Source organism: Ranitomeya variabilis, chromosome 3 (assembly GCF_051348905.1).
Source record: "Ranitomeya variabilis isolate aRanVar5 chromosome 3, aRanVar5.hap1, whole genome shotgun sequence".
Taxonomy (NCBI): Eukaryota; Metazoa; Chordata; class Amphibia; order Anura; family Dendrobatidae; genus Ranitomeya; species Ranitomeya variabilis.
The window spans coordinates 664,456,630-664,482,934 of record NC_135234.1 but is presented as its reverse complement, the minus strand read 5'-3'; the positions used below and the strand labels follow the sequence as shown (position 1 = coordinate 664,482,934).

The 26,305-nt window shown below is 43.5% G+C and overlaps 1 protein-coding gene across 4 annotated transcripts in view; it reads right to left on the bottom strand.

Moving 5' to 3' along the window:
• The window catches only part of VDR (vitamin D receptor), a 194,086-nt gene that overhangs the window by 2,643 nt on the left and 165,138 nt on the right, over positions 1-26,305 (bottom strand). For all 4 annotated transcript variants that reach the window (XM_077297888.1, XM_077297886.1, XM_077297889.1 and 1 more), the window contains 4 exons: positions 12,495-12,597; positions 7,286-7,451; positions 3,696-3,847; positions 1,112-1,228 (listed from right to left, as the gene is read on the bottom strand). In XM_077297888.1, the coding sequence (XP_077154003.1) occupies positions 1,112-1,228; positions 3,696-3,847; positions 7,286-7,451; positions 12,495-12,597 (538 nt within the window). The remainder of the gene's footprint in view (positions 1-1,111; positions 1,229-3,695; positions 3,848-7,285; positions 7,452-12,494; positions 12,598-26,305) is intronic.

The following is a 26,305-nucleotide window of genomic DNA, read 5'->3' as shown; positions in this document are numbered from 1 at the left end:
AACTCAAATGTAGCACAGATTACTTTGTCCCTGAATGGTTTCCTGTGCGCACCATAAAGACATACATCCCGATTAATCAAATTCTGCCAGAATTCTGATGTAAATTGCATTGAAAAATCTCAAAACTTTTGCACATCTTGGAGTTGCGCAAAAATTTGGGGGCCTTTGGAATTTCACTACAATTTTTCCAAGCACCCACAAAATGGGTGGCATTGGGGAGGGAAAGGGGAGCAACAGGCCGCACGCCACAGCTCATCTAATTCGTGATGAGCTGTGGTGTCCCTACTCTAGTCATTGACTTTCATGAATCAGGAGCCTCTGACTCCATTACGACTCCTCATCAACGCTGACTTGAAAATCTCTGGTCTTGATGAAGCAATACCTCTGTGTTTAATAATTAGATTGAGTTGCACATAAGATCAAGACGTATCCCATCCAAATCTAAGCAAAAAAAAGGGAATGTCTCAAGAAAAACATTCCTTCTCTAAAATATTCACAACAAAAACATTTCTTTTTCTTACCCCCTTGGCAAATTCACCATAAGGGCAGAGACACACTGCTGTATTTCTCATACGAGAATCTCATTGTTAAACTTGTACTGACCATCGTCTCTCCTGACCTGAGCTTGAGAGCTGCATAGTAATCCAACATGCTGTCATGCTCAGGTCAGGAGAGGTGGCGGCCAGTCCGTGCAGTGCGATGCGATTCTCGCACGAGAAATACCGCAGTGTGTCTCTGTCCTTAATGAACAGATATTACATGTGAGAAGTTTTGCTTGGCTATACACAGTTCCTGCAGTCAGAAATGTAAAATTATAAGGCAAATATTTAGAATTGAGAGTCTACAGTGGTTGATACCTTTTAATGGTGACCTGAGTAGTCTCGAAAGCTTGCGATTTGTTACCATCTTCTAAATATTTTTCTATCTACTGGCTAACACGGTACTAAGATACGTATATATCTTTCTTATATTATAAGGCAGACATTCAACCCCATTCTGGTTGATACAGGGAATCGTGATCAAGGTATTCCATAACTGGGCCCATGGACTACGGATGACGTAATAAAAAAAACCCTTCACATAAGGACAATTCCCACTTTTTAGCACTGACCTGGTGAGAGAATACAAATAGCCATTAATAGTACATGTTCTTCTTCGTGAAGATTCAATTTCTTCAGTCCAACCTGGAATTTCACCAATGGTTCTAGAAGTTCCATATTATGACCAGCTGCAGATGACAACACGTAAAACATTATTAACCACAGTTTTCTCTAAATATCACTATTTATTCATCTAAAGCATGGCAGAGTCCCTATTCTCAGAACCTGGTGTTAGGTAGAGTAAAGGCATAATATAATAATATATAAAAACACAGCATAACAACATCCTATAAAGCATAATATAGAGCACTGTCGGGCAATATATTTTTCCAAGGGGCCCTATGAGAAACTGTGACTGTTGTGGAAGTCCCAGCCATCGGGCCAGACCTAATTCTGTTTATCTATATTATTTTATCTTAATTTTTACTACTTAATATTGAGCAGAATTAAGTCTGTTGACTAGCTATTACTGCCGCCAAAACAGGTTACTATGGGGCTTACTGTAACTTGCATTCTTACCTGTAACAATGAATCACAACCATATAATTTACTGATTTTTATAACATTTATAAAAAATAGTAAATCATACAGCTCCTGTTATTCAGCCACTGTACCCTGATAACAGCTCCCAACTCAACATGATTCCTCATGGTCACAACAAACAATATGATGTCCCCATATTGCCCCTAAAACAATATGATATCCCTTCAGAGTATGTCACCACAAAGCCCCCCAGGCAATATTACGTCCTCACAAAGCCCCATTACACATATGACAGCCCCACAAAGCCCCTTAAACTGTATGTACACACAAAGCCCTCCACAGCATAATGTCCCCACACAATCCCCTTGCACAGTATTATGCCCCTATACATCCCCTCGTACAGAATAATGTCCCCACACAGCCCCCCTCATGCGGTATGATATCCCTGTATAGCCCCTCACACAGTATGATGTTCCCTCACATAATATGATTTCACCATACAGCCCCATTACAGTGCATTGTACCCCTTCTCAGTATAATGTTCCCACTCAACCCCCCTAAATAGTATAATGTCCCCATAGTTTCCTGAAATGTGCAGTCTATGGAAAAAAAAGCAAAACGGGGACCCTTGTGCCAACACTGTTTTCACCTGCATTCCAAAGATGTAGATACCGGTGAAAGTGAGAAAGGGGGGCCACACCAAAACAGCCAAAGGGCTGCATGTGGCTCCTGGGCCACACTTTGTCCCGGTATTATATAGAGTATTACTATTGGATGCTGCAGATTGGACTGACATCTTGTGAATGACAGCAATATACCATACATGAATATGCTATACTGTGTATATGATATTCACATACCATTAGAAATACTCCTAAAATTCAGGATGTGAATGATACTGTATATCCATTTCACAAAATAGTAAAAAAAAAAAAAAAAAAAAAGAGGAGGTGAATGAGAGCGACACATATCAAAGCATATTCAGCAACTTAATATTCATTAGCTTCCTTCCGAAAAATGAAATACTTTTAACGATGATGTTTCTCAAGATGTTGGATATCTTTTTATTATCCTCTTTATATTTTTATTTATACAGTCCGCACTTTCGTAATTCACTGGCTAAAAGACATCAAAGTGAGAAATGTCTCATTACCCTGGTCTAATGCTGCATTCACACATGTGTATGTTACGGTCTAGCATGGACCATGATTTATGGACTGGTCGTGAGTTTCCTGATCTAAACTTGACTGAGTCTGTCAAGTTTGGTTCAGGAGACCTGGAACCAGTCCGTGAATCATGGTCCATAGTCGGATGTGTGATTGCACTGACTAATCTTGGTCATAATTTCTAGACCTGTGATGGTTGCATCTCATAAGGTACGAGTTGCAAGTCTTGAGGTAAATGTGATGGCTCCATGACATACTCCTGTTTTCTAAAGATTTGGTAGTAAGACACCAATACTGGTACTGAATTATTTAAGGTTCTGATGTGCAATATGGGAGCCCTACATACCCTGCACGTTTTAAAGTCATGCTAAACTATGTGTAATAAAAAGACTCTCCCAACACCCACCATCCCCATTGTCCCAAAAATCCCATAGAAATTAAGAAAACAGAATAAGGGACAACAACCACTGATCAACTCATTACTGGTCATAGATGAAAGAGAATTTTTTAGGAGAGGAGAGAAACGTAGATGTAGATGGCTTGATAAGTATGTATGCAATACTTTCAGTTTGTGGTATCACAATGAGTTGGGTCAAAAGTCAATCCATTTCTTTGTCAAGCTCCGATCCTCTGATACATGTGTGCTATAGTAATCAGTAATAATAAACTTCTACTAGGTCAATGCTAAAGTCTGTAATAGTTATTGTTGTGTAAACTAGAACATTAGCAGAGTGATCGGCTTGCGTTACCTTGGCGAATCAGTACATTGTGCGCCTCATTATATCTTTAGGGCATACAATTAGGTACAGTAGTGTAATTTTCCCACTCAATTAAGCTGATTTGCAGTCTGAGCTCACTATTGAATAGAGAAGCAATTACGAGATACAGAAACATTGTGAACATTATTTTTTGTGATATATCTCCCTGTACAAGGACATTACCGTACCTTGAGTTACATCGTCTACTTTGTACTTGAAGTCTTCACTGCCGCATGTCCAGGACATGTCTTCTAAGGTAAAAGACTGGTTGGATCGTAGCATTATAACTTCTATGACAGATGACTTCAGCAAGGCAATTTGGTCCTCGGCAGTAAGATCGCTGTTTTTTAATAAAAAATCACTGATGTTAGTTTTTTTTAAATCAAGAATGAGGATTCTGCAGCCATGTTATTGTCATGTACAGTCATTGCAGAACACATTGACTCTTCTGGAAACCTTACATATTGAGTGATCCTAAAAATAATTGCAGAATCTACACGCACAAAAGGATCAACAATAAAACTATCATAATAAAAAAATGGACTTATTCTGGAATTTAGTGGCATCAGTGTGAAATATACTGTTATGATTACTGGAAAATTGCGGCATAGGTCTAATGATTTCATGCTCAGAATAAATTTCTCCATGTCAAAATTATATTAGATCCAATTTCAGATTAATTTAGATACTATTTTTCGGATTAAGAGACGCTCCGGATTATAAAACGCACCCCAAATTTTCATGAGAAAAATAGGAAAAAACGTTTTTTTAATAAAATGGTGGTGCTTCTTATAATCCATACGTCTTTTTGCTTAACGGGGGTGGTGGCTGCGGTGAAGCGAGGTCCCAGGGTCGCTGGTGGAGGAGGCAAGAGTGGAACCTTGCCGCAGGCTGGGATGAGGGGGAACTCCGATGTGCGGCACGCCGCTGCGGGTGTCCCGGTGGCGGTGCTGCGCTGTGTCTCGGTGGCGGTGCTGCGCTGTGTCCACGGTGGCGGTGCTGCGCTGTGTCCACGGTGGCGGTGCGGTGCTGTGTCCCTGGTGCTGCGGGGGGCTCTGCCAACATTTTGTGAAAGGCCAGAGCCCCTGGAAGTCCTTCCATGGTTTCTGTGCGGCGGTGGACTCCGGGAAAATGGTCCCTGAGAGGCGGCGCATGCGCTGATGGAGATCTCGGGAGATAAGATCTCAGTGCTGAGAGCTCACCGCCACCGGGGACACAGCGCAGCACCGCCACCAGGGACACAGCGCAGCACCGCCACGGGGACACATCGCAGCACCGCCACGGGGACACATCGCAGCACCGCCACCGGGACACAGCGCAGCGGCACGCCGATAAGGTATATCCGTATTATAAGACGCACCCCTATTTTCCCCAAAAATTTTGGGGGAAAAAAGTGGGTCTTATAATCCGAAAAATACGATAATTAAAAATGTCTCAAGTTTAATATAAATGTAAAGGTTAGCTTTTTTTTCCAGTAGCTACACTGGTTAACAAATTGTAGGAAACTAGTTTTCTATGCATTTACTAATATACATGGACATAGAAGACATAACTTATTTTATAGACTGCCTGCAGACATGATGCATTCTAGTCTTAAATTACTGGAACTTCCCCTTCCTACAAAATCAACTTTTCTATTATCAATGTCAGATTGTAGATACTGTCACAGGAATATCAACATATCTAATGGGATTGACTTATGACTACAACCCCCTTTCATTATGCCCTACTATAGCATATGAAAGGCACAGGCAGGGATCCCATAAGTGGGACTTTCTTTGATCCAGAATGACTGGGCTATCCACTTGTTAGGGTATGTGCAGACGATCAGGAATTGGCAGTGCTTTGGACGTAGCACATGTCCCCTGCGTCCAAAGCGCTGCCAGCTATTGAATCTGCATGCGTTCACCGAACCGTGTGGATTCACCGCTTCCAATACATTGTACGGGTGACATTTATCTTGCGGAGGCTCACGTCGCTGCAAGATAAATAGACATGCTGTGGTCTGGTGAGCCACGGGCATCTCTGGACGCATAGTTGGCATGGAATTTCTTGAAATCCCATCCACTATGCTGTAACATCTAGACGCTGTGGGTTGGACACTGCGCAAGTACGCAGCGTCCAACTCGCAGCGTTTAATGATCGTGTACACATACCCTTTTCCTGCTGGCCATAGATAATCAGCTGCTTGCCACTTGTTAGGGTTTCTGTCAAAATCCCCCCCCCCCCCCCAAAAAAAAAAGAGGGTTCCTATAAGAACCCAATGTAGCCAACAAAGTCGCTGGGGACAGTGTCTAAAGAAGACGGCAGTCTTCGTCTTCTTCAGGGATGCACAAAAATGTGCCCCACTCCTTGAACATACCTGTATAGTAGGCTTGGTTTTTGCACTTAGCTTGGTTTTTCCAATACATTAAGCTTTGCTATTGAACTGTATTTACAATACTAAAGCTATACATTTATGAAATGCTGCATAAGTTTGGGACACTATCTATGCTGGAGTCTGCCCAATGGCCACCCTAAATAAACAGCAATATAAAAATGACACTTTCTATAAGTTACCAAGCAAAGATCTGAACAAATTCAAATGTCTTTCCTTTAAAAACGGTATGGTTGTAAAATTAATCAGTAAGGTGGAATATGTTGGTGCTATATAAATAAAATTATTATTATTATATTATTATTAAGGGTTTGTTTACACAGACCGACTAGCAGCACAATCTGTCCGCTGATTGGTAAACGTTTTCTGATCGGCAGTCATGTGACTGCCTGGTTACACAGGCAGACCAAAGCAAATGATGCGCCCTGAGCAATCTATACTAATGCAAGCCCTGTGTTCACAGGACAATGCACCACCATAATTGGGCGAGTGCACGGCGCAGGCGCGGGATTCCGGCGCCCCAACTGCACGTCACATGGCACTGTGATGTGCATGGGAGGGGGGTTGTATGCAAATTAACACCAGAGGCAGAGTATTCTTCCAGGCACCGCACGCACCGGAGCCTGGAAGAGCTAATTAACAAAAAAGATTACAAGTCTATTTCTCAGCAACAAGGCAGCAGCTGTGAGGCATACAGGTAGGACTATGTTAACATTTCATTCCCCTGTATGCTCATAGCTAAAGCTTAAATGCATCCCAGGGGGTGACAAGTTCCCGTTAAAAGTACATTTCTGGATTTACATAAAATTTTCAGGTGGCATGAATGGTGTCAAAATAATACATACTCACTTGCTCTAACCTTGTGGATCCAGGGCCAGGATAAGAAGCAATGAGGTCCTGTTCTCTGGTCACTTGAGATTGACTACAGCGTTCAGGTAACTGGAACAGAGCACCTTCAGAGACAACTGATGACAAACTCCTCCAGACAGTTGTGCATGTCTTGACTTTATTTATATCTGTGTTTACACCATCAATGCTACCTGTAAATTTTGTGTAGATGTCAGATACCCACCTTAGAAGCCACAGTGCTGATTTAGTGCTGTATCCCTTTAAAAGTTTTCTTTGCCCAGCAGCACTTTGTCAGTAGCTGTTCGGGGAAATACAGGGAAACAGTGAATGGGATGCAGTATTACATTAGTGCTGCAGCCCCTTCAAAAGCAAGATCTGTGAAAGTTCCATAAGTCAGATCCCCAACAATCCCAAAATAATGGTATCGCATTAAAATATGGAAATAACCCTTCGCAAGGCAAAGTTATTGCAGGGTAAAACAGGTAACAATCTGTTCACAGTATATTGCATGCTTAGCTTAATCTCTTCTTCTATAAGAAGCAAAATTCTTACCGGAATCCAGGAATCATCTTTGCAAATCCAATAACTTTCTGTATACTATAACTGACCAAATCTGCAAGGTGAGGAAGCATGGAGAGCTCAGGGGAACCAGAGGGTGAGCTGCCACCGGTAAGTTCAGCAAATAGTGAACCGGGGAAAAAGCTGCTTTCAGAATGATCTGCAAAGTCATAGGAAATATTTATTCAGCATAGAGTAAATAGACATATAGTAGGGAACATTTCAGGGCCTTATTTTAGGCATAGAGAAGCAGAACCGAAATCTAAGGCAGACTCACTCTGACTAATGAGCCTTATATGTATTATGAGGCTTTACAGCACTACTTCATTGATAAAAGATCACTAAAACTGGGGGTTTGCCAGCCAAAGATGACCTATCAAAAGTATGTCCCCACCAAGGAGTATGCTTGCAGCAGATGCACGGCAGTGTTTGCTAACCTGTATACCAAATGTGTTGTGATCAGTGCTCAGCAGTTGATCCTGATTGATTATATGGTCACCTGTGCTACAGATATTTATTATTGGAATTTATTTTTAACACTACCTGAAAAGAAATGCCTTAAATATGACATGAAATATTACTGACTAGTATATATTGCTAATGTACTAATTGCATGGTATGGGAAGCATTTCATTATCCAATTACAAATCAATGACTACCAATAGTTTTAGTCATTTACACTATCTTAGTACATGGATAAATGGATTAATTACATTATACCCTTAGGTGAGTATATACACTCACTGGCCACTTTATTAGGTACACCTGTCCAACTTCTTGTTAACACTTAATTTCTAATCAGCCAATCACATGGCGGCAACTCAGTGCATTTAGGCATGTAGACATGGTCAAGACAATCTCCTGCAGTTCAAACCGAGCATCAGTATGGGGAAGAAAGGTGATTTGAGTGCCTTTGAACGTGGCATGGTTGTTGGTGCCAGAAGGGCTGGTCTGAGTATTTCAGAAACTGCTGATCTACTGGGATTTTCACGCACAACCATCTCTAGGGTTTACAGAGAATGGTCCGAAAAAGAAAAAAAATCCAGTGAGCGGCAGTTCTGTGGGCGGAAATGCCTTGTTGATGCCAGAGGTCAGAGGAGAATGGGCAGACTGGTTCGAGCTGATAGAAAGGCAACAGTGACTCAAATCGCCACCCGTTACAACCAAGGTAGGCCTAAGAGCATCTCTGAACGCACAGTGCGTCGAACTTTGAGGCAGATGGGCTACAGCAGCAGAAGACCACACCGGGTACCACTCCTTTCAGCTAAGAACAGGAAACTGAGGCTACAATTTGTACAAGCTCATCGAAATTGGACAGTAGAAGATTGGAAAAACGTTGCTTGGTCTGATGAGTCTCGATTTCTGCTGCGACATTCGGATGGTAGGGTCAGAATTTGGCGTAAACAACATGAAAGCATGGATCCATCCTGCCTTGTATGGAGCATCTTTGGGATGTGCAGCCGACAAATCTGCGGCAACTGTGTGATGCCATCATGTCAATATGGACCAAAATCTCTGAGGAATGCTTCCAGCACCTTGTTGAATCTATGCCACGAAGAATTGAGGCAGTTCTGAAGGCAAAAGGGGGTCCAACCCGTTACTAGCATGGTGTACCTAATAAAGTGGCCGGTGAGTGTATATATATATATATATATATATATATATATATATTTTTTTTTTTTTTCATCTTTTACATTTTAACAATTTCAAAAAGGAAAATAGGCCGATGAAAAACTTTGGGCACCCTGCATGGTTAGTACCTAGTAGCACCCCCTTTTGCAAGTATCTCAGCTTGTAAACGCTTTTTGTAGCCAACCAAGAGTCCTTCGAGTCTTGTTTGAGGGATTTTCATCCATTCTTCCTTGGAAAATTCTTCCAGTTCTCTGAGATTCCTGGGTCATCTTGCATGCACTGCTATTTTGAGGTCTAGCCACAGATTTTCAATTATGTTGAGATCAGGGGACTGTGAGGGCCATTGTAAAACCTTCAGCTTGCGCCTTTTGAGGTGGTCTATTGTGGATTTTTACATGAGTTTAGGATCATTATCCATTTACTGAAGCCATCCTCTTTTCAACTTCAGCTTTTTTGCAAATGGTCTTATGTTTGTATCAAGAATTTGTTGAAATTTAATTGAATCCATCCTTCCCACTACCCGTGAAATGTTCCCGTGCCATTGGCTGCAACACAACCGGAAAGCATGACTGATCCACCACCATGCTTAACGGTTGTCGAGATGTTCTTTTCCCAAAATGCCCTTTTATCTTCACACATACCTTTGATCATTGTGGCCAAATAGTTCTATTTTAACCTCATCGGTCCACAGGACTTGCTTCCAAAAGGCATCAGGCTTGTTTAGATGTTCTTTTGCATACTCCTGACGCTGATTTTATGGTGAGTACGCAGGAAAGGTTTTCTTCTGATGACTATGACTCTTCCATGAAGGCAATATTTGTGATAGTGTGTCTGGACAGTAAAACAATGTACCACAACTCCAGAGACTGCTAAATCTTTCTGAAGGTATTTTACAGTCAAGCAGGAGTTCTGATTTTCCTCTCTAGCAATCCTACGAGCAGCTCTCACTGAAATTTAGCTTGGTCTTCCAGACCTTATCTCCATGTTCACTGTTCCTGTTAGCTGCCATTTCTTAAATACATTTCAAACAGAAGAAAGGGCAACTTGAAAAGGCTTTGCTATCTTCTTATAGCCTTCTCCTGCTTTGTGATCCTCAACCAATTTCATTTTCAGAGTGCTAGTCAACTGCTTATAAAAACCCAAGGCTGCTGTTTTTTGGCACAAGGTTAGAGGAGGCTGGGTTTTCATAAAGCTGGGAAATTTGCATCACCCGGTCTTTCCTAATGATGATAGTGAACAAACCATATTTAAGGTCTGAAACCATGGTCAAAGTTATCTGAGCACACAAATCTCCAAGGGTGCCAAAACTTTTGCACTGATCCATTTTCCTTTTTGTACTTTTTAAAATGCAAAAGATGAAAATATTATTTTTTGCTAAAATACAAAAGGACATGTGCCACCTTTAACTTTAGGCCTTTTAGAGATAATTTTATCTTTAACTTAACTGTTCTCAATAACAGTAATTTTGTCCAGGGGTGCTCAAACGTTTACATGCCACAGAAATATATATTATATATATATATATCTATCTATCTGTGCATATCAACAGTAATAGCAGTGAGTTGAATTAGCTCAAGTGTGTATGGTCAGCATTACAGTGTCACAAGTGCAGTTTGCGGTAGTCTGGCAGCTCTTAATATGGCATCCATAGACAGGTGTCACGGGGGTACTGGGTAGACTACAACTGATTACCCGGGCCCCTGCGATATCCCTCAGACTAGGGAAAACCCTCTCTGTCCCTTTCCTAGAATTTACACTGATGGTGTGCTTGTCTGGACCGCCAGGCCTGACCCTGACTCCTGTTTCAGCCCTATGCTGAAACCTTCCCCCGCCACCCAGTGATTAGACCACACACCAACCTCCACAGAAAGCACAGACAGGGAAAACTAAAAAACGCACCACGCCGCAGACACACAGGAAAACACTATAATGTGCACAGGGCAAAACAAACACAAATATAGGAAGGATAAATATGACAAAGGATAATACACCACCAGATACGATATTTCTTCTCCTAGACCACCACTGCAGACCGAGATCACCAGGCACAAGACACAAGCTATAATCGGCGACGCCCAAAGTCCAGAATGACTATTTAAAGGCCACGGGCGTGACCCAGCCTCCAACCAGATTACCAGCTAGATTAACCCCAGACAACCTGGAAAAAATCTAGCCGGCGCCACTGAGCGTATAGTGGACGAATGTGGAATTACCGCTGTCTGTCGGACGCCCTCGTGTGAATAGCGTCCGACATGACAACAGGCTTAGCGCTAGCCACTGTGTCTACTAGATCCTAGGGGTTTCCATGGCCTTCACCCTTTATCTGCCGTACAGGGTTCTGAACTTATACAATAGACCCTGGTTTGGAGCCACAGAGTAAGATGCTGGCAGGTGGAGTAAGTTGGTGGCAAGAAGGGCACGTCATGCAAGCTTGGTGGTCAAATTCAGAGGCAGGATTGTTAGTCATGAGAATCATCAGAAAACCAGCTTAAGTCAGAACAAGGAAAATACAGGCACAATAGGAGCAAACAGTCTGCAAATAACCAGAGTAGTAGTCCTTGTAACTGGCACTGAAAACTGACTCTCAAGAATTTAATTAAAGAGCAGCCTTCCCAGGGCTGACAACATGGAGAATCACTAACTAGCCAGGAATTAACTCCCAAGCTTCCAGGAAAGGCGGAACCACAAGTCCGGGATGAAACAGGGCTATGGCATTGTCACTCTGCATCACTTGCCAGCCAAAACAGACACCGAGGGAACAGGCACAGCACGAACATCACATACAGTGTGACCTGAAAATACTGTCACTCTATGCCTTGCATTTCTCTATGTATTACCGTACTTACATATTTAAGAAGTACATGGCAACATTGGCAGCAGATCATTATTTATGCTCAGTTTATAGACTTATCATGTAGTTAATTACTGCAGTTACAGATATACACAATTATGCAAGCAAATACCATTTATATGCCTTCACATAATTGCTTTGCATTGCTGCTATGTAATTATCGTGGTAATGGCAGCTAACAGATTGGGAAATCTACAAGTTGTATCATTGCTGTTATTTAAATGTTACCAACTGGATCACAGGATTGTACCTGATAATAGAAAACACAAAAAATATCGGGTCATAAAGTTCAGCCATTAATACATTGAAATGAACTTTATGGCACAGTTTCATTCTCAGCATATGGTTGAGATTTCTATCGTACTCTAAAGACTGGAAAGATTATTGCTTGTACATTAACCATGTGGTGCAGAAGTTTTTTGCACACCCAAAAACATTAAGAACCCTAATACAGGCGTAGCAAGTGGTAAAACAAACCGGCGATAAAATTACAGTGCTAACAAAAAAAAAAAAAGCAAAAACTGGGTCACCATGCCTTGGCCGGTAGACTATGTTGTTACACAGTCGACATGGAAATTATACGACATCCAGTTGAAAATGACGTATTCCAATGAGGAATAACAGAGAAACGGTACAAAGCAAAGATTCCCTAACATTGTTATTTTATGGTGAATATATCTCGAGAGAGGACGGATAATAGGATCATGGTAAAATCTGTACCTGGGGAGGAGTTACAGGTGTCCGAATCTGAGGAATAGTTCTGAGTTTGGACAGATGAAGATCTTGTCATTCTTTTACACTGCTCAATTTCTCTGACTGGCGGCTGCATAAAACAAAACAAATCATAATGTTCAAAAGCATGTTTTACTCTAAAGAAGAACTAAAAACCTAACTTTATGACCATACTGACAATATTACCTACAATTTTACCTATGATGGGTCATAATGGTCAATTGTCAGTGGTTCTCAACCCATGTAAAATGTACCTTATGGGATGAGCTAACTGTGAATCCATCGGTGAGCTGATGCTGAATAAGTCTTAATTTTTTCTAGAGCGTTGTTCTAAGCTGATTTATGACCACAAAATTCAAATTTGATGTGTAACATGTGAGACTATAGTGACAAGACGGCGAATGAAAGGCATTTGTCGGAGGTATTTCACACAGCCAGCCAGTCACCAACTCCAGCATGTTCTGCAAAGGAGAGGTATGTCTGATAGACAAGGTTAGGGTCTTACCAAAAAAGGGAATTAGACCTACCGGTACTTCGGTTTCCAGGTAGTTCCTCAGGACAGCACCATGGAGGTTGTCCTTCCTTGACCTATAGCAGGACAGGATCACAGAGAGGTCAAAAGGACCCTCCCACCTCCACCCTCCAGTGTTTTTTCAAAGTACCACAGAAGGATGGAAAGAAATGGTCTAAACACGACCTTACAAACACGTGTGTAATAAACCATTTAACGACTTCATCTTAATCTCGAGCCATGGCGACCCGACGGATGAACAATCTGCCGGAAGATTAATCCCATGCAAGCCTAAAGAGAAACATAAGGGAGGGAAATAAGGGTGCTGTCCTGAGGGACTACCTGGAAACTGAATTACCGGTAGGTCTAATTCCCTTTTTCCATTACATCCCTTCGGACAGCACCATGTAGAATACCAAAGAAAAACTCATAGGGTGGGTACAGAAGCCCAAGAGCCAAAGTCCCAGGCAAAAACCAGACTAGATATATAAATGATCCGAAAGATCAGAAAAAATATAGATATCTAAAGAGATTCGCAAAGATAATCACCATAGTGAGTGTCTGATATACATCTATAATGGCCAATTTCAGTATGAATGTGGTAAACGAGGTATGCAGCAGAAACAGAGAGGGAAATACACCCATTGTACTTCAATACCTATAATGAACCGCAGTGAGATATTACAGTAATTGTGATAGATACTTAGAAACACCGCAGCCACAGAATAGGTTTAGAAAACCTTATTGCCCAGCAAAATATGGTGATAGTCACAGCCACCGCACAATGAGGACTGTACCGACCAATAATAAGCTGCATGTGCTTTACAACCCAGGACTGTTCCTTCATCGGCCCTTCTGGGCTCAGGTTAAACCTTGGCTACAGACCAGCTTACCATACTACAAGGAGACCTGCAAGACAGAGACCCTGGACTGCGGGAAAATCAAACCAATAACAGTTAGTACATGGATAATGGCAGAGCATTGGGATGTACGCACATTACTCATCCAGGAGATCACGTCTATTCCAAATCCTTAGATGTCTAACCCCAAGTAAGGGTTAGATATTATTGAAACTAAGGAATATGCCATCCGGCAGGTAATATCTCCTGCCATTACCAACGTCGGGCTTCTCATTAGAAGCGCTGAAAGAGAAATGTGGATCATCACTCCTGTTTTACTGATGTTAGACACAGGGAGTCCGGACTCTGAATCAATGAAGGTGGTGGTGGTGGTGGTGCTGGTAAAAATCTTCCTACACTTGAAATTATTCGAAACTGCCTCTATACGAGTCATTAGTCCAGAAATTATATGTATGTCAACTTATTTGTCTACATATGTATATATACACACATAAACGCACATACATATCACAAGAGGCAATCTTCTCAGGGATATTTATACACCCAGACAGCCATGGTGGGAGTAACCATATTCTATGGCTAGAGAAAAAGTAGGTTTCTTCCCACCACAGAGGGAGATTATCTACTTTGAGGCATTGAGACTATGGGGTCTTAACTGTAAGAGCCCTGGATACAGTTTCATGTATCTTAGGAGCCGTGACTGCTGTAAGAGCCGCAAGAATGGGATCCTCTGCCACACGACACAGTGCTGCTGCTTCACCACAAGGTACAAAAGGCAGTGATGCCGTCCTTGGTAAATGAAACGCAACAGACTTATGGGACAAGAATCTGTCTACTGGATGATGATCAAGGTAACTAGTCTGATTGCCGAATGTGGAGTTGGGAAGGATTAATAATAATAATAATAATAATAATAATAATAATCTTTATTTATATAGCACCAACATATTCCGCAGCGCTTTACAGTTTAACACTTTCAAACACAACAGTCAGAAGTAACAACAATATAATAATTAAAGCAAAATAAAATGACCCTGCTCGTAAGAGCTTACAATCTACAATGAGGTGGGGGAGATACAAAGTACAGGTGTGTATTTACAATGATGTATTTACAATGATGGTCCAGCCATCTTCAGGGGGTGGGGGATAGCTTGAAGTAGTGAATGGGCTACACACACACACAAACATAAAATTACTTTGATTAGGGAACGTGATAGGCCGCTCTGAACAAATGTGTTTTGAGGGTGCGCCTAAAACTATGCAAATTGTGGATGGTCCTAATATCTTGGGGCAGAGCATTCCGAGGCGGAAGGATTCCTTCCTTCCACCTCGTGGGATTTTCCGCTCCCAGAACAGTAGTATGTCCTTTTATAGGATATACTAAAAAGAAGTATGTCATCTTTTAAAGCTAATTATGAAACAGACTTGCCATTAGCACTCAAGGTAGAAGCTCACCTGAGAGGTCTGTTCCACATGGAAGAAATGCTAATTTACTAAGCTAATTCAAGCATAGCTGTTTGCTTGGCTAAGCCCTGTTGTAAAGAATGAAGTAACAGAAGCTGGATCTTGGTCCAAAAACACGAGGACTCTATATCCAGAGTTGAGGCCCAAGACAAAAATATGAAGCGGTAGGCCTACGATACAATGTGCGGCCACACAACAAGGCACCAGTCAGAATGTCTAACCCAGTCACTATGAAGCGCCATGATACACATAGGAGCTATGAAGCAATATGATGTAATATGATGCACAAAGGCAATATGAAGCACTATGATGCATATAGGAACAATGAAGCAATATGATGCACAAAGTCACTATGAAGCAATATGATGCATATGCGAACTATGAAGCAATATGCTGTAATATGATGCACAAAGGCAATATGAAGCGCTATGATGCATATACGAACAATGAAGCAATATGATGCAATATGATGCACAAAATCACTATGAAGCGCTATGATGCATATAGGAGCCATTAAGTAATATGATGCATATAGGAACCATGAAGCAATATGAAGCGCTATGATGCATATAGGAACTATGAAGCATTATGATGCAAAATGATGCACAAAGTCCCTATGAAACACTATGATGCCGTATGTGCACAGAGGCACTCAATAGGATGCATAGAGATACTCTGAGGCAGTATGATGCACAGAGGCACTCAATATGATGCATAGAGGCACTATGATGCAGTATGATGCACAGAGGCACTCAATATGATGCATGGAGGCAGTATGATGTAAAAAGATGCACAGAGAAACTAGGCCATGCTTGAAGGTTCCAAACAAGAGATCAGATTTACACTTTCAAGGAAAAGAGCAATCTATCAGAGTTCCAGATACATCTCCACTCTGACTAGTACATCTCATTTGTCAGACTGACTCCACCGGAAGGAACTAATTAATGAGCCACAGCTTGCTGGCAGTCTTCATGGGGACAATGTGCTGAATTAACACTCTGTGTCCTCCGATGAATGGAGTAGTTAAGTTGCAAAGAAAAGTGAAACACTTGTTTATTGAACCAAAAAATGGAAAACATGCTTCCAAAAAGGCCAATCATAGGGCTCTGTGCAGACAAGACCTGCAACTAGTAAATAACTATGAGTGGCGCTATAAGTCACAAGGCAGTTTGCCTGCAGCGAGTACAACAATCACCACCAAAGATTGTAAATGATACAAATAATATTAAATGAATGTATACATAAGAATGTATACATTCTTATGTATACATTCATTTAATATTATAAGACCTGCAACTAACTGAAGTCCAGTCATGAGATGTAGCCTGGACATATGGCTCTACATAGCCTAGAGGTCCAAGGCCTAGCTGCATATATGTGGAAGCATACCTCTGCTCATGGGTTCCAGGTACAGCTTTGACACAAAGGCATGAGACTAGAGTCAGCCCAGAGGCCTAGGCCATCAACGCAACATTCCACCATGCACTCACCTGTGCCGGCTCCATACCTGCTAGAAAACAGGGGGAGCTGGTAACGCCGAGAGCCTACCGTTGGAAGGAAGCGGTGTCCCGCCAGGAATACTGCATTACTGCCAATGATTTCTTCTCCTGTGCCCCTTTCCGCATTCCACCATGGAACGCACACCGACCTTATGTCCCGGCGCCCCGCTCTGACGTCACCGGAAGCGCAACGGCCTTCTCAACCAAGGGACTTCCTGAAGTAGCGGTGTTTTGCTGACCGGCGTCTGAACCGAGAGCCCCCCCATCAGGAGGAAGCGGCTCTACCTAGGATCCCGTCCGCTTGACTGGTATCTGGGGCTGAGGGACTCCCCATCGGGGAGTTTCCACCCTGGGCTGCTTGACAGGGGGAAGGATTGGACATGCCGCATGATCCCCCTGAGCCCATTGCACAGGCTGGCTGTTGGCTGAGGAACCTCTCAAAGAGGAGTCGGCCACGGTCCGTCTGACTGGGGCAAAGGGAAGGCTGAGACCCCCGATCCCTGAGTCTATCTGGTACAGCACTGATAGTTGAGTGACCTCTAATCGCTGACAGGGGAAAGAGAAGGCCGTAGACGTCTACAGGCTATCTTCGCTCTAGGAGCAACCTCTCATAGAATTACTGCCCTTACTGCTGTATGGGGCCTAATGACAAGTGGTACACAGGGGAGCCTGCAGGGCCCCACCTTTTGTGCTACTGCTCATGGGGCCCCATCTTGCAGACCTGCACTAATGTGCTGTAGGCCTGCGGCGCAAATGTCGGCGCCGGGGCCCTGGATCTTTCTGGGAGCTGTGCATGGCCGTCTTTACTTGGTCGGCAGCGCAGCTCCGACTCCCTCCGCTCTCCCTTGGTTTCTGGTCAGGTGTCGGCGCATACGCGATGATGTCATCGCGTATGCGCCGATATGTATGAGTGCACTGACCAGAAGCGGAGCTGCGCCTGCTGAGGATCGCTTATGAGGTAAGTATGTAAAATGTTTTGTTTTTCCTACATAAAATGAATTAAATGGGAGAGGAGGGGATGAGGGGGCACTGGACATGAAGGGAGTTCTGCACGAGATAAAGAGGGCACTGCACATGAATGGAGGGCTGCACATGATAAAGGGGGGCTGCACATGATAAAGGGGGTGCTGCACAAGATAAAGGGGTGCTGCACATGAATGGAGGGCTGCACATGATAAAGGGGGGCTGCACATGAATGGAGGGCTGCACATGATAAAGGGGCTGCACATGATAAAGGGGCTTCACATAATAAAGGGGGACTGCACATGATAAAGGGGGCTGCACATGATAAAGGGGGGCTGTACATGAATGGGGGGCTGCACATGATAAAGGGGCTGCACATGATAAAGGGGCTTCACATAATAAAGGGGGACTGCACATGATAAAGGGGTGCTGCACGTTGTAAAGGGTGTGCTGCACATGATAAAGGGGGGCTGCACATGAATGGAGGGCTGCACATGAATGGAGGGCTGCACAGGAATGGAGGGCTGCACAGGAATGGAGGGCTGCACATGATAAAGGGGGGCTGTACATGATAAAGAGGCACTGCACATGAATGGGGGCTGCACATGATAAAGGGGGCTGCACATGATAAAGGGGGGCTGTACATGAATGGGGGCTGCACATGATAAAGGGCTGCACATGATAAAGGGGCTTCACATAATAAAGGGGGACTGCACATGATAAAGGGGTGCTGCACGTTGTAAAGGGTGTGCTGCACATAAAGGGGGGCTGCACATGATAAAGGGGGCTGCACATGATAAAGGGGGCTGCACATGAATGGAGGGCTGCACATGATAAAGGGGGGCTGCACATGAATGGAGGGCTGCCCATGAATGTAGGGCTGCACATGATAAAGGGGGGCTGCACATGATAAAGGGGGGCTGCACATGATAAAGGGGGCTGCACATGATTAAGGGGGGCTGTACATGATAAAGAGGCACTGCACATGAATGGGGGGCTGCACATTATAAAGGGGGGCTGTACATGATAAAGGGGCACTGCACATGAATGGGGGGCTGCACATGATAAAGGGGCTGCACATAATAAAGGGGGGCTGCACATGATAAAGGGGGCTTCACATAATAAAGGGGGACTGCACATGATAAAGGGTGTGCTGCACATGATAAAGGGGGCTGCACATGATAAAGGGGGCTGCACATGATAAAGGGGGTGCTGCATATGATAAATGGGGCTGTACATGAATAGGGCACTGCACATGAATTGGGGGCTGCACATGATAAAGGGGTCTGCACATGATGAAAAGGGGGTCTGCAAATGATTCAAGGGGGGTCTGCACATGATGAAAGGGGGGTCTGCACATGATGAAAGGGGAGATCTGCACATGTTGGAGGGGGCTGTAAATGATGATGGAGTGGGGGCTGCAAATGATGGAGGGGGCTGCAATTGATGTTTTGAGGAAGGGGACTGGGGACTGCACATGAACGGAAGGGGACTGCGCATGATGAAGTGAGGGGTGAGGAGGACAGCAAATGATGAAGTGAGGGGGGAGGAGGACAGCAAATGATGAAGTGAGGGGGGAGGACGACAGCAAATGATGAAGTGGGGGGAGGACAGCAAATGATGAAGTGAAGGGGACTGCAAATGATTAAGTGAGGGTCGGGGGACAGCAATTGAATTGAAGGTGGGGGACGGGGAAAGCAAATGAGGCCCTGGGGGAGAGCAAAAATTGTTGAATTTTGAGAGTGGTGGGAGTAAATAATGTATTGAATGTGGAGGGAGAGCAGTTGATAATGAATAGAGGGTTGGGGTGGGAGAGAGAAGACGACAATGAATTGGGGCAGAAGGGGCATGTAAATATAATGAATCGGGAGAGCGGGAGGCACCTAGTGGGGGGCGTTAAATGCAGTGACTGGTAATGAATTGGGGGAAAGAGTACAGGGGCTAATTAATGTAGATATTTATTAATTGGGGAAAATGGCTAATTATAGTTGGTGGGGATGCAGTGGTGGATTAATAACAACTACGGTAATTGTATATTAATGGTGGGTGCACGTCTGTATTCAGATGTGTAGTGTAGAAGAAAGGGAAAAGTGGGGAATGTGCTCTGGAAGCGGTGCTCTAGGTAACTATGTGTTATTTTATGCAGAGACGAGTCCTGGCTGGAACAAATGATGGCAGTCTGCGCTGATTGAAAAAGAAAAGCAAAGATGAAGAACTTCAGCTAGATACGTAACTGGAAAGTCAGTGTGTTACCTGTACACTGACACTATACACTCTATTACCTATTCACTGTACAGTATATACAGAGCTCCTGTATCTAATGTCACTGGTGATCTCCATATAAGGCTACGTTCACATTTGCGTTGTGGGCCGCAGCGTCGGCGCCGCAGCGCACAACGCAAACAAAAAACGCGGCAAAACGCACGCTAAAACGCTGCGTTTTGCGCCGCATGCGTCGTTTTTGGTCGCAAGTTGGACGCAAAAAAAATGCAACTTGATGCGTTTCTTGCGTCCAACGCTTGCGGCCATGCGGCGCTAAACGCAGCACAACGCATGTCCATGCGCCCCCATGTTAAATATAGGGGCGCATGACGCATGCGGCGCCGCTGCGGCGCCCGACGCTGCGGCGCTGACCGCAAATGTGAACGTAGCCTTACCTGTACACTGACATTATATACAGATCTTCTGTGTATAATGTCACCAGTGATCACTGTATTACCTGAACACTCACACTATATACAGAGCTCCTGTGTATAATGTCACCAGTGATCACTGTATTACCTGCACACTGACATTATATACAGAGCTCCTGTGTATAATGGCATTAGTGCTGTATTGTTTTTCTCAATTAATGATCAATATTGTAGTATTCAGTCACTATGTGGTGGCAGTATGTGATCTGGTCATGGTGTGGCGGTATTTCTCCCTGTATGTGGTATTATCTGGTCACTATGTGATGGTAATACGTGATCTGGTCACAGTATGGAGATATTTGTTTCAGGTATGTGGTATTATTCCGTCATGTGGTGGTAATATGTCGTTTGGTCATGGTGTGATGGTATTTTTCCCTTGTATGTAGTATTAATGGTCATTCTAAAATATATATGTGACTCATTCCCTTAAAGAAAAATAAAGAAAAATACAGAAAATATAAAGAAATGTTTAATAGGTGAGAGTAGAGTAGAGCCCGGACTAAATAGTCTACCTTTTCGTGGTGGTGGCTTAAAAATTCTTTTGGCCAAAACAAAAACTGCTAGCTATGTATGTAATCTGGTGTCTGCTGGGAACTGTTAATATTAGATTGGTGAGGACATGGTGCAGAAGATGAGTTTTTCCTAGAGCGGGCAGTGAGACAGTGGAAGGTTTGAGATGTGGAGGCGGAGCTGGGGTGGAGTCTGGGCGGAGTTTCAAGGGGCCCCGAAAATTTTGCCAGTACGGGGCCCCGAAATTCATAGTGGCAGACCTGCTTGACGCACATAGTTTCCTGCTGCAATTTCTGTTATATAATTCATGCAGTCACCACAGCTTGCTCCTGTTCACACTCGCTTCATTCTATTGGAAAGTGCTGGTCAGTTTTTTTTAAATGTGTTGTGGGAATACTACTCACTTGGTTGCGTGGTGAGGTAACACAGGAACAGTTTCCATTTAAATGTCCAGGCTGGTTTATTGCTGCTTCATAAACCAGCCACAAGCAAAAAAAAATAAATGACCTTAGACAGTGCAGACAAAACAAAGTAAACAGTTCAAACAAAGTGACTTTAGTGATAGTCCAGGACACACAGGCTGGATAGGATACAGTACACGGGCTCAGTATGGAGATATCACAGTGGAGGTTCTTCTTCTGTTCTTCTTCTTCCACACAAAACAGACCATTTGTCAAACAAACAGACTCCATAAAATATGAACCACACCCAGAGATGGGGTATGTGGGCAGCCAGACCCGCCCATCTCAGGCTGTTCGTAAACCTGACCCAGATGCACAAAACAAGCCTCTTAGTACTATGTGCACTAGAGCATTACTTCAGGTTTACATCACAGAAGACAACCACCTTTGTGATACATTCCTTCCATCAACTATGTGTCTGGTAGCCACCTTAAAGTGTGTTTATAGTGTGAAAGAACTTGGGGAACACAAAAAAGAATAGGATGAACAGGTATCATGTGTTATAGATAGTAGGATTGAGCATTTATATGACTTTTTATAACTCTACAGTCTTTAACACTTCATGCCTATCTCTACCAGCTGTACTCCTGTGAATGACTGGTTAGTAATAGTTTAAAATCCCTAAGCAATACCATATTTTTTCGGACTATAAGACGCACTTAGGTTTTAGAGGAGGAAAATAGAAAAAAAATTGAAGCAACAAATATGGTCATGATGCACTGTTATGTGTGTGGGGGGGTTGTGCTGCTGACACTGCTACCGGAGTAATGTCCCCCAATTCTGTAGTAATATTCCCCATCCTGGTATATACTGTATTTGTCCCAAACTTCTCTTTAATAGCAGACACACTGTTAGCTGCAGCCGCCGGCTTCTTGCAGCTGCTGGGCGATCAAGTGTGCCCGCTGTTAAAGAGAATGAATATTCACTGCTCCACACGCCAATAGTCCCTTCCACCTCTCAGCGCGGGCTTCAGTGCATAAAAGTGGGAGGGACTATGTACGTGGGGAGCAGTGAATATTCATTCTCTTTAACAGCAGGCACAGTGTTAGCCCCAGCAGCCGGCTCCTGCCTCCTGTGACCTGCTCCTCCGTTGCCGCTCCACCGCCCCACCATTCACAACCACAGCATGTATATTCGGACTATAAGATGTACCCCTATTGAAGGAAAAAAGTGGGTCTTATAATCCGAAAAATACAGTAATACTTTTCAATTAAATGGTTTTTTTTCCCGCAATTATTTTTCCTGAATTTTAAGACATAATGCATGCTGCAGAGTAAATGCTTCACCCACATCTCATTAGTCTCGCTAATCATTCCCGGGCTTCTCCACCTTGATGACTAGCAATGAGACTGCAATGTACTGCATTGCTGCACTGAATCGCTGTTTTACACTGGCTCCCAATATCATTACTAGCAGCATTAAAGGGAACCTGTCACCCCCAAAATCGAAGATGAGCTAAGCCCACCGGCATCAGGGGCTTATCTACAGCATTCTGGAATGCTGTAGGTAAGCCCCGATGTAACCTGAAAGATGAGAAAAAGGAATCAGATTATAATCACCCAGGGGCGGTCCCGCTGCGGTCCGGTCCGATGGGTGTCACGGTCCGGGGCCTCCCATCTTCTTACAATGACGTCCTCTTCTTGTATTCACGCTGCAGCTCCGGCGCAGGTGTACTTTGTCTGCCCTGTTGAGGGCAAAGCAAAGTACTGCAGTGCGCAGGCGCCGGTAAAGGTCAGAGAGGCCCGCCACCTGCCCACTGCAGTACTTAGCTCTGCCCTCAACAGGGCAGACAAAGTACGCCGGAGCTGCAGCATGAAGGCAAGAAGAGGAAGTCATCCTATGAAGATGGGAGGCCCCGGACCGGACCGTGATGCCCATCGGATAGGACAACCCCCCCCAGGTGAGTATAATCTAACCTCTTTTTCTCATCTTTCAGGATACATCGGGGGCTTATCTTCAGCATTACGGAATGCTGTAGATAAGCCCCTGATGCCGGTGGGATTAGCTCATCTTTGATTTTGGGGGTGACAGGTTCCCTTTAAGAGTTGATAAACTTTCATCATCGGGATGGGACTGCCCCTTTAAATTGTGAATGAGATGTGGTTACGATTTATCCATCTATTTCTATTACACTGACAATAGACCCATATATATCTGTACATCATTCTGCTAATACTAGTGGATCTGAAAGGTAAACAGCTCACGTCATATGTAATGTCATATGACCGATAAAATTATTACCAGACAATCGTCTGCCTTTTTGGAGGAGTGAATATACCGTAATTAATAAAATTAGTTGTACATATACATTTACACCTACGCTGTATTTGTTTCCCTTGAACTGTGAGTCATCCATTTCTTGGGCTGCTGGTTACTTGCTCAATATGATTTTCAGCTTTCCATGGAAGTGATGTGTTGTCACAGAACATAGAAAAGTGCCATTATAAAGAATGACATCCCCAGTAGCAGCACCCACAATCTCCCCCCTCGAATAACTGTAGATCCAGAAATAATACTGTAATTGTCCTGACCAGTTTCTGCTGAACCCCAGTGAAGTGCTCACACACAATGGAAGAGCAAATCACAAGACTCTGATAGCCAACAAGCAGAGAGAGTCCAGTCTTGTGTTTTGTTTTGTCTCTTTGTGTTTTTTACCAATCTATTTGCATAGGAAGTCAGACTCCTCCTTCAGGACTCTACTCTGTAAACTCCGCTCTGTGCCAGTTACAGGCAAGGAACCCCCCCTCCAGATTTTTAAGAAAGCTTTAAAAGGCATTTAAAGGGCCAAAACAGCTGAACTTTTGGTAGTTTGGTGCTCTGGGACACTAAGGCGGAGGTCTACATTACGGAAAGAATAAAGATGGCATCTGTCACAACATCAGAGAAGGAATTCTTGCTGCTCATCAGCCTTGGAAGGATTAGAAGTCCACCAAATAAATGCCAAACAAATTTACATTCACTATTCTTTCATTAATTTATTAATAGGTGTCCTAGCAAATTCTGTCGAAGGTCAGATGCTTTATTACATCCAAAAATTCCAAACTCTGCATTACAACTTAACCCCTTTCTGACATCGGACGTACTATACCGTCGAGGTGGGGTGGGCCCGTATGACCACCGAAGGGATAGTACGTCATATGCGATCGGCCGCGCTCACGGGGGGAGCGCGGCCGAGTGTCAGCTGACTATCGCAGCTGACATCAGGCACTAAGTGCCAGGAGCAGTCACAGACCGCACCCGGCACATTAACCCCCGGCACACTGCGATCAAACATGATTGCAGTGTTCCGGCGGTTTAGGGAAGAATCGCGCAGGGAGTCGGCTCCCTGCGTGCTTTTCTGAGACCCCCGGAGCAACGCGATGTGATCGCGTTGCTCCGAGGGTCTCTTACCTCCTCCTCCCTGCAGCAGGGTCGGATCCAAAATGGCTACGGCATCCGGGTACTGAAGGGAGGTGTCTTCACAGCACCTTCTCAGAGCAGGCGCCGGGAAGCCTGGAGGAGCTGTGCACGTCAGATCACCGATCTGACAGAGTGCTGTGCAAACTGTCAGATCAGCGATCTTACACTATAACATGATGCCCCCCCGGGGCAATGTTATAGTGTAAAAAAAAAATATTCACATGTGTAAAAAATTTTTTTTAAAAATCCCCTCCAAAATTAAAAAAAATATATATATTGTTCCTATAAATACATATCTTTCTTCTAAATAAGAAAAAAAATAATAAAAGTACACATATTTAGTATCGCCGCGTCCGTAACGACCCGACCTATAAAACTGTCCCACTAGTTAACCCCTTCAGTGAACACCATAAAAAAAAAAAAAAAAAAAAAAAAAAACGAGGCAAAAAACAACGCTTTATTATCATACTGCCAAACAAAAAGTGGAATAACACGCGATCAAAAAGACGGATATAAATAACCATGGTACCGCTGAAAACGTCATCTTGTCCCGCAAAAAACAAGCTGCCATACAGCGTCATCAAAGCAAAAAATAAAAAAGTTATAGTCCTCAGATTAAAGCGATGCAAAAATAATTATTTTTTCTATAAAATAGTTTTTATCGTATAAAAGCGCCAAAACATAAAAAATGATATAAATGAGGTATCGCTGTAATTGTACCGACCCAAAGAATAAAACTGCTTTATCCATTTTACCAAACGCGGAACGGTATAAACGCCTCCCCCAAAAGAAATTCATGAATAGCTGTTTTTTGGTCATTCTGCCTCTCAAAAATCGGAATAAAAAGCGATCAAAAAATGTCACGTGCCCGAAAATGGTACCAATAAAAACGTCAACTCGTCCCGCAAAAAACAAGACATCACATGACTCTGTGGACCAAAATATGGAAAAATTATAGCTCTCAAAATGTGGTAACGCAAAAAATATTTTTTGCAATAAAAAGCGTCTTTCAGTGTGTGACGGCTGCCAATCATAAAAATCCGCTAAAAAACCCGCTATAAAAGTAAATCAAACCCCCCTTCATCACCCCCTTAGTTAGCGAAAAATTAAAAAAATGTATTTATTTCCATTTTCTCATTAGGGTCAGGGTTAGGGCTAGGGTTAGGGCTAGGATCAGGGCAAGGGTTAGGGCTAGGGTTAGGGCTAGGGCAAGGGTTGGGGCTAGGGTTAAGGCTACAGTTAGGGTTGGGGCTAAAGTTAGGGTTAGGGTCTGGATTACATTTACGGTTGGGAATAGGGTTGGGATTAGGGTTAGGGGTGTGTCAGGGTTAGGGGTGTGGTTAGGGTTACCATTGGAATTAGGGATAGGGATGTGTTTGGATTAAGGTTTAAGTTATAATTGGGGGGTTTCCACTGTTTAGGCACATCAGGGGCTCTCC